The sequence below is a fragment of the Pararge aegeria genome, chromosome 12 (genome assembly GCF_905163445.1).
Source record: "Pararge aegeria chromosome 12, ilParAegt1.1, whole genome shotgun sequence".
In the NCBI taxonomy this organism is placed as follows: Eukaryota; Metazoa; Arthropoda; class Insecta; order Lepidoptera; family Nymphalidae; genus Pararge; species Pararge aegeria.
Window position 1 is genome coordinate 158,114 of NC_053191.1, and position 9,254 is coordinate 167,367.

The 9,254-nt window shown below is 43.3% G+C and overlaps 1 protein-coding gene across 2 annotated transcripts; it reads left to right on the forward strand.

Annotated features, from left to right (window-relative positions):
- The first annotated feature begins 15 nt into the window (after positions 1-15).
- LOC120627812 (TBC1 domain family member 22B) lies at positions 16-8,526 on the forward strand. 2 transcript variants are annotated; one of them, XM_039895863.1, is made up of 5 exons: positions 16-655; positions 3,378-3,590; positions 4,167-4,433; positions 5,123-5,383; positions 5,557-8,526. In XM_039895863.1, exons 1-5 carry the CDS (start codon positions 131-133, stop codon positions 5,737-5,739), a joined length of 1,449 nt encoding a protein of 482 aa, XP_039751797.1. In that variant the 5' UTR covers positions 16-130; the 3' UTR covers positions 5,740-8,526. The 2 variants fall into 2 exon arrangements, with proteins under 2 accessions (XP_039751797.1, XP_039751798.1); XM_039895864.1 differs by having other exon boundaries at positions 5,207-5,383.
- The last annotated feature ends 728 nt before the right edge of the window (positions 8,527-9,254 follow it).

Here is a 9,254-nt window from a genome sequence, read left to right on the forward strand (position 1 = left end):
TGGTCATGTGTGGTTTGACGTTTGTAACAAAAAGCAAAACTTGTCTTTGGTCAAGTGATATGTCATATCAGGGATTCTTATTTGTGTTGTTAGAAAAAGTTATTTAATATGTCTCTAGCTGTATCTTATTATGGAAAGCGCCCGAGCCGAACATGACAAGATCGAATTGGCGGCTGAAAGTTTCTGGAGGACTCCGCAGAGAGCCGTTCCGGGCAGGCCTCGTCAGAGGATCGAGCGAAGCGAGGTTATGTCGGGCTCGTCCTACCAGCAGTTCCAGGCGTCCGTGAACGACGCCTGGGACTTGGGCGATGACGATATCATCTCCGGCATAGCCGAGACGAGGATATCACGCGCCATATCGCACACGGCGGCGTTGAATGTGATCAACTCGCACCGCAACAGCACGAAGGGCGCTAGCAAGAGCGACGCGCGATCGGAGGCCCCGCCTGCGCGCGCGGACGAGGTGCGGCGGCCGGGCGCAGCGGGCCCCCTGCGCCACTACCCGGGCCGGCCGCGGCCCGTGCGCCTTTCGGCGCTCGCGTCCCGCGAGGAGAGCAATGAGTCCAAGCTGGAACGTTTCCAGCAGCTGCTGAACAGTGCCGTGCTGGACCTGGACGAGCTCAAGCAGCTCAGTTGGTCGGGCATACCTGCGAAGGTTTGTTTCTTTTGCAGCTTTTTCAAGAACACTATGCAATGTAAACGTGTTGCTGACACATATTTTGAATTGCATTTTATAAATGAGTTGCCCGATAAATAGCTTATGTGCTAATTAAAATTGTTATCTATCTCTGTTGTATTTTCATCCTGAGCAGTCCAGTTGTTCTGGGGTGATTAAGATTACTCAAAATCCATCTCAATTTTTGCATTTATGATATAGAACACACATCTCATTTAAATACTTGTGATAACTTTTAAATTAAATTTCTGATTCAAATTAATTAAAAAGTTTTCTACTTCTACATAAATACCAGATACAACTATTTATTTGAATAAGTATTAATACTACAATACCAACCAAGCTATTGTACTGTATTGTACTACTGGTGATCTATTTAAATAGTAGAACACGAAAGCTGCTATTATCACTTGACTAGAATAGTTAGATATATTGCCCTGTGGTAATCATTTTTTATAGTAAATAATAAGTACTTGAATCATGTAGTATATTATTTATGAATCATCAATAATTTTATCAGCCCACCCCAAATAATAAATTTTATAGGCAACATTTTGGTACATTGGGTTAAATTTTTCGTAAGGATCCCTAATTTATTTGACAAAAAAATTAAAGCCTGTGTAGCACGATAATAAAGCTTTCTATTGGCAAAATAATGGTGTAATTGGTCCAGTATTTTAGAGCTCTTTGTGTACAAGCAAACAAGCAAAAAAACTTTCCTTTTTTCACATCAGTATAGATATGAATAATCTTTACAATAATAATGTTCTGTGTAGTGTGCGTTGTTTGCATTAAAGTGTCTCTTCTCCTTTTTTAATGGGCACACAATAAAACTTCATATTAATATGTGAAAGTTTGTAAATGAAGTAGCATACTTGTATATGACCCATCCATCCCTCATCATTTAAATTCATCACCAATGCAGACTATGTCTTAGATCACCACCAACACCAATTCAATAAAGTATTATAACATTGTTTTATACCTGAAATGTAACTGATACCTACAAATATAGCTGCAACTAGTACATACCAATCTATATATATAAAAGAGGATGTTTGTATATATGTCATCGATAAACTCAGAAACTATTTGACCGATCATTATGAAAATTGGTATGCTTATGTATTTTTTCACGGAGAAGGTTTATATGCTATGCCCATTGATGTAACTCCCCACCAGGCGGCGCTGTCAAGTATCGACTTCCGCCCCGTTCAACCGATTGTCATAAAAATTGGTATGACCATGTATTTTTCCACGGAGAAAACGAACATGCTATGTCCATTGATGTAACTCCCCACCAGGCGGCGCTGTCAAGTATCGACTTCCGCCCCGTTCAACCGATTGTCATAAAAATTGGTATGACCATGTATTTTTCCACGGAGAAAACGAACATGCTATGTCCATTGATGTAACTCAAAGGCAAAGGTCACTGACTGACTGACTGATTGACTGATCTATCAACACACAGCTCGAACCACTTGACGGATTGGGCTGAAATTTTGCACACAGATAGTTATTACAACGTAGGCGTCCGCTAGGAAAGGATTTTTTTAAATTCCATCAGGGTTAAATATGGGATGAAAGTTTGTAAAAAATTCTTCATTTATTAATTTATTTTTCAAGCTACATCAATTAAACTTTGATTTTAGGTTTTCGATTTATAATAAAGAAATACGTATTTCATAGGGGATCAAAATTTATATGAAAGTTTCTGATTTTCTAAGTAATTTCCGTTCATATTTTTCTATAAGCAGCAAGACCTTTTTTTAACCCTTTGTAGTAAATTTAACGAATCAAAAATAAAACTTAACGTGAGCGAAGCCGCGGGCAAAAGCTAGTATTATATAAATATATTGCATCAAACAACAATAAACTGGCACATGTTTCAATGCTTCTTTTGTATAAACTTAAGTCATTCCAACATCAAAATTAAATCATGAATTGTTTTTAAAAGTCTGTAGTTGAAATGTTGAGGAATTTAACAAAACAAAACAACACATTTTCAAAGTCCTTGCTGGATTGTCGTAAAAAGAGTTCTCGGCCACCATATCATAAGTGAGTGATCTCCTTAGGACTGCTAAGTACAACTATTTCACTGTGTGGTTTTAGCGACCAGGTTTTCCTACCATGCTTTTGCATTGAATGGGGGTAATTGTCGATTTTTATACATGTGTGTTTTCCAGTTTAGTTGAGAGTCCAATGTTATTCCGAGGTACTTTATTATATCAGTAGCTGCAAAGCTATATGTGACATCTTGTCTGGGGGAAGATTTTGTTGACTGGTTCCAAATGCGGTAGAAGCGCATGAAGCTTACACCTCAGATTGACAGGACATAGGGCAGTATGTTGCAGGATGAAATCCTGGCATAACCTGCGAAGTGTTGCTCTGTTTATAGGGGATTGTTTTGGACTCACCATCAGCACGACTAGCATGGGCCGGAGACAATTATCTCCCTGGGGAAAAATGTATCTTCTCCCACAGCTTTGTCAACTCTCGAAGCAATGGACGCACAAGTGGAAATAATATCCAAATAATATATGTGTAATAATAAATGGGGGTAAACTTCTTCTATTCCATGTTCCCGTGCTTGGACACGTTAATCCCCTGTCAGAGGACATAATTTTGGTCTCCTGCCTGTGCTAGCCCTAATAGTTTTGGTAAGAAGCGCCAGTGTGTATGTGTGTGGTCCCCGCGGCAGGCGCGCGCGGTGACGTGGCGCCTGCTGGCCGGCTACCTGCCCGCCAACGCGGAGCGGCGCGCCGAGACGTTGCAGCGCAAGCGCGCGGACTACCGTCACCTCGTGCGCCAGTACTACGACGCGGAGCGCGAGGAGGACACCTACCGCCAGATCCACATCGACATCCCGCGCATGAGCCCCCTCGTGGCGCTGTTCCAGCAGCCCACAGTGCAGGTACTCCCCGGCGGTAGTGCCTTTCCTATTGCGAGCGCAGAGCGGGTTTCTGTAGGTAGTGTTTACAGTTGCAGGGGTATTTAATAAGGAAAACCTACAGGGTTTTCCTTATTAAATACCCCTTACGAACGAACTCATTAAAGCAAGAGAAGCATATTTATTTGCCCATACAAAACCTGTAAGGGTATGCGTATGACGACCCTAATGATGTTAAAAGACCCAGAGTAGTACCTAGGCTACGCAATGCGTACCTAACTACAAAGTTAGGTAATACGCGCCACTCGCGTGGCGAACGTGGCGTTATTCTGTCTCAGGTTTGGTGAGACTATCTGTTGTTATTGTTTTATCTAGTACTTACAAATAGCTGGCACGCCGACAGTATCAGCTGATGAATGACGACACAATAATTGACTTTGAACAGATATCACTAGATTTTTCGTTCCAACACCATCACGAATTCAAACTTAAATTCAAAATGTATTTATTCATGTAGGGTATCACAGGCACTTATGAAGCGAAAATGACAAACGACAAATGATTACATGTCAACAGTTGTGAGTGGGCCGTCTGTCGCAGGTGATGTTCGAGCGCGTGCTGTACATCTGGGCCATCCGTCACCCCGCGTCGGGCTACGTGCAGGGCATCAACGACTTGGTCACGCCCTTCTTCATGGTGTTCCTGCAGGAGGCGGCGCCGGGCCGCGAGCTCGACGACTTCCCTCTCGACAGCCTCCGCGCCGAGCAGCGGGACATCATCGAGGCGGACTCCTTCTGGTGCCTCTCCAAGTTCCTGGACAGCATCCAGGACAACTACATATTCGCGCAGCTCGGGATACAGTACAAGGTGAGGAATGAGCAATTATTGAGGAATATTTCGACTTAACGTCGGCAACGTAAGTCAATGCACATAATGTAAACAAATCATACCCTTCGCAACATTTCAATATTGTTTACAATATTTTCACTGTTCCTTTTAACTCTCACAAGTCTTATTTCCCAAAGTCAAACTATTAAAGTTTATAAAAAGGATTGTATGGGTAAAAGTTAAACTTTTTTTCACATTCTAGACATTTAACTACAAATTTTAGTAATAATGTTTCGTTAAGGGTATAAAAATGTCATCATCAATCTTAAAATTTTAAAAATTCAAAATGGGAATGATTATTTTAATATTTTTATTGAACTCTGTGTTTTAGAGTACGATATACATAATAAGTACTTAACAATTATTTAGATGATATACACATTAAAAAACTGAAAACAATATTTTATAATCGTTAAGTCATTTTGATCCGTTTTTCAATTCTTTTCAATCATACCATTATCATTTCCATCTTCATCGTGAGTTTCACATTTTATATACGTTACCAATATTTTATGGAGCACTGGCACAAACGAGTGATAGTCTATGCACTGCTCTGACGAGCGCCCGTCAATCTATCCCTGCTCCGCGGGCGGCCGTCACGCGACATGCGACACAGTCGGAACCACTCGAAGACACGTAAAAGTGACCGAACCCCGGGGGCGCCGCAGGTGCGGCAGCTGTGCGAGCTCATCGCGCGCATCGACGGCGCGCTGCACGAGCACCTGCGGCGCCACGGCGTGGACTACCTGCAGTTCTCGTTCCGCTGGATGAACAACCTGCTGACGCGCGAGATCCCGCTGGCCTGCAGCATCCGCCTGTGGGACACGTACCTGGCCGAGTCGGACGGCTTCGCCAGCTTCCAGCTCTACGTGTGCGCCGCCTTCCTGCTGCACTGGCGCGAGCGCCTGCTGCTCGAGCGGGACTTCCAGGTGCGCTTTCCGATTCCACGCTTTGTACCGCATATGTATGTATGGAGACCTATGCGAAAGTTTGTATGGACGGGTATCTGTTAGTCTTTCACGCGAAAACTACAGAACTAATTTGACAGAATTGTGGAATGGAGATGGGTTGCACCCCGGATATAGACACGCACGCTTTGCAGGGCCTGATGCTGTTGCTGCAGAACGTGCCCACGCACAACTGGTCGGACTCGCACATCGGCGTGCTGGTGGCGGAGGCCTACCGCCTCAAGTTCGCCTTCGCCGACGCGCCCAGCCACCTGGCGCCCGCGGGCCGCGGAGCGCCCGGCCACCAGGCGCCCGCCGGCCGCGGCGCGCGCAGCTGACAGTCGGGGCGCCGGTGAGCGCTGGCCGCGCCGGGGACTCCGGCGGAACGTAACAGCTATCATTCACTTGTTTCACAATGTACTCTTACCGGTTTGAAGAATGGTCCGGTTTAGAAGCCTTGTTCTCGCGACAGGCGCATTTCGTAATTGGTCAGAAATATGACGAAGCGCGGTGTACGAGGGCAGCTGGAAAGGGCCTCCCACTAGTACTATTGGCTATTCATGACCTACATTTTGTTCCACAATTTTCTATTAAAAACAATATAAGAGAGCTTTCATATTTCTCAATAAAATATACGCGATGACAACCATAGAATCATTTAAGGTCAAATGGAGGATTTTAAGTCCAATGAATTTATATTAAGTAAGGTTTCATACTTAAAATAAATTCATGCATACATAATATGCGGACTTAGGGCCTTTTGTTTTATACTTTGAAGTCTGAACACATTCTTACTCCGACCAATGTCAGTGTGGACATTCGAACGTAAACATTGATTTATTTTTATTGATAATTGTTTTATTTAATTTAATTTTCCATCAGTTATTAGTTCGTACACTCACCGAGAGAATAACTAAGGTAATTATGAGCTCTTTCTAATACTAAGAGTATCTGAGTTCGGCTGTGAACGGCTTGACAGCATGGCAACAGTGATAGAAACGGTTTCTTTTTGACCACAGAATTCTAAAACTATTATATTCTTTGTTAATATTCCTCAAATGATTTGAAAACACGTTATCACGCACGTGTATATACGTGTACGTGTAATGTACTGTCAAGTCATTACAATTCGAGCCGTCATTTTTAATTTTACGATAATTTTTAATATGAAAACTAAAAATTTAGAAAAGTCATTATTATCAGTTACTTGAACTCTTGTTCCAGTACCCCTTTCCAAATGGCCTTGTGCGATAAAGAAGCAGGAGTAGTTCATCGTGCAAAAGGTCGTTGAGAGCAAGCTCAAATAGCTTTAATCCACACCCCGGACAAATCTGAGTGCAACTAATATTGTTATATTCAATACCAGTTGTACCAGTTGTGTCAGTCGGGTACAGAACCCGACGGCTGCTGGGCGGCTGCTCGGCGGGCATATGAAGGGCCGGTGACGGTGCTCCGTACTGCCACCACGCACATTTGTTTGGCAAATGGAGCAATGAACATTCGCGCATTATAAACATGTACACACTGCACACTGTATGTATGCACTGAGTGCTAAGGCTGCGATTTCCACCTGCATTTACTTATCCGACCGCTTGAAAGCTAACTTCGATTTTTAAGGTATCGAAAGAGCGACATCTAGTGCCAATATTGGGAAACAGTATCGTCACTAGATGGCGCTATTTTCTTACCATATAAATCGTAGTTACCTTTCACGCGATCGAATAAGTGACCGTAGGTGAAAAATGTCCCACTTGGTACTCAGTGCGCTCTAGAAGTTCAGTTGCTCCGACTGTTTCCAGTGGGAATGAGCTCCGTAGAGACGCTCAAGCTCACAGAATGCTTGCCCTGCGGCAACTGTATATACTCGTGTATCACATCATTCATAATTTCCAGTGCTAACTCATTGTCAGTGTAATGTACGCCCACCTCCGCGTTACCGACTACCTAGTTAGCTGTTAATATATAATTGTTCCAAGTGGTTCGCCGATCCGTATAAAATAAGAATGTATTGTCATAGCTGTAAAATGACCCATAACGATTGTTTCAACGCATTCGGTCAGCCTGACCTGCGCTCTTTGCCCATAAAATATGTTACGAGTTAAAACGAGGATTGAAAAGATAAACAATCCTCATCTTTAAATCGATTTGCAGTAGGTCCATTTTACTGTGAGTTTGAACTCGCGAAAACTGTTAACGGTTTTCGTATTGAGGCTTGTGAGTTCTGCACGAGCCTGCGGCCGCGCCTAGGCCGCTAGCTGCGCCCTGCATCGCGGCAAACAAGCTTTATTACCCACCACCAATGTACCGATGTTATATCACAATACATTCCCGTACCTACACTATAACGTAAGGACCTAATTTACCTCGTTTTAGGGTAGATCGTTCTGTACTACTGTTTTTATTAGCGCTTGTTATTATTAAATCTTAGGAAAGTTTCTAAGCTTTAAAATGAGGTAAATAAGTCCATCTATTTGACTTGTACAGTGTTTCGATATAAGCAAGAGACTGCGCACGCCCCGCGACGCTGCGCGGACACCACACATGTACAGATATTATTGTTATATGCGAGCACAAGGAGAGAGTTTCGCGTCTTACGCGGTATTACATTTTCGGCCCACAGCGGTTCGTGTTAAGTCTGATTTTGGCAAACGACTGACGGAGGCCTAATTCTAAGTCCACGCGGCCCTCATTAGCTGAACTATTAAAACGGAACGTACGCGTGAAATGCATCTGGAACGTGAAACTGGTCCAGAGGGGTGCGCGGTGGAGCCGCAATCGACGGTGGACTCAGATCTGAGTGATAGGTTCACGACCATCCAGAGAATTACAAAATGCGTCAGCTCGAGTAAACCTCGTTGCGCGCCAACCGCTAGGCTTAGCTCAGCTCAAGGTCAAGTTGGATCCGAGGGCCACTCCTGGATCTGATCCACTAGTAGGCACTCGCGGCAGTGCACGCTCCTGCCAGCCGCCCGCGTACGTACCGTTGAATAGGAGGAGGCCCGCGAGGCAAAGTAAAAAGATATTCGACTATTATTGAAGGTTGTTTTTGACTTGGGTTTATGTATTTTGTTTTGATGTCTACGTTTCTTTACTTTTATTATTATAGCACTACATATTTGTAAATTTTCGCCTCAATAAATATATACTATAAATAAAAATATAGTTTATCTTTTCTCATCTATCGGCTTACTCAATAGAGTCAGGATATCACAAGCTGTACCTACTCTTAGGATAAAGGTGGTTTTACAGTCTGGGAGTAGGGAATGGGATGGGAGAGAACTTTGATTTGCCCCCGGCCCGCCTTTAAAACATGAGGAAACTTCAAAACCCATACAGATTTTCCCAGTAGGTACGTTCAGTTGGTCATCTCACCACTTGTCATAGAAGACCTACCTCGTACCACCTACCTCTTACAATATGACGACGGTCGCTTTAAAAGGTTATGCTGTGTTTCATTTCATCAATTTATTGCGTTAACTGGAGACTGTATAGGCTGGGTAAAGAAACAAGAATCATCTTTCTTATAGCAGTTTGGTTTTCGTCCCGGACTCTCAACAGATTTTGCGATCTTCATTCTCAAATCGACTGTAAGCTATTATACAAAAAGAGACAAGTCTGTATACGCATGTTTTTTGGACCTTAGCAGAGCTTTTGACCTAGTCAACTATCAGATACTTTGGCAAAAGCTAATTAAATCGAATGTTCCGCTAAGAACTCTAAATCTGTTGAGATACTGGTACGAGAACCAAACAAATGTTGTGAAATGGGGCGACGCTTTCTCTAATGATTTTAGATTAGAGTGCGGCGTGCGTCAAGGAGGGTTAACCTCTCCGGACCTCTTTAACTTATATGT

Coding starts and splice junctions, on each gene's coding strand:
- LOC120627812 (XM_039895863.1), top strand. CDS start 131: ATGGAAAGCGCCCGAGCCGAACATGACAAGATCGAATTGGCGGCTGAA. Junction 656..3,377: donor GGTCGGGCATACCTGCGAAG/GTTTGTTTCTTT, acceptor TCCCCGCGGCAG/GCGCGCGCGGTGACGTGGCG. Junction 3,591..4,166: donor TCCAGCAGCCCACAGTGCAG/GTACTCCCCGGC, acceptor CGTCTGTCGCAG/GTGATGTTCGAGCGCGTGCT.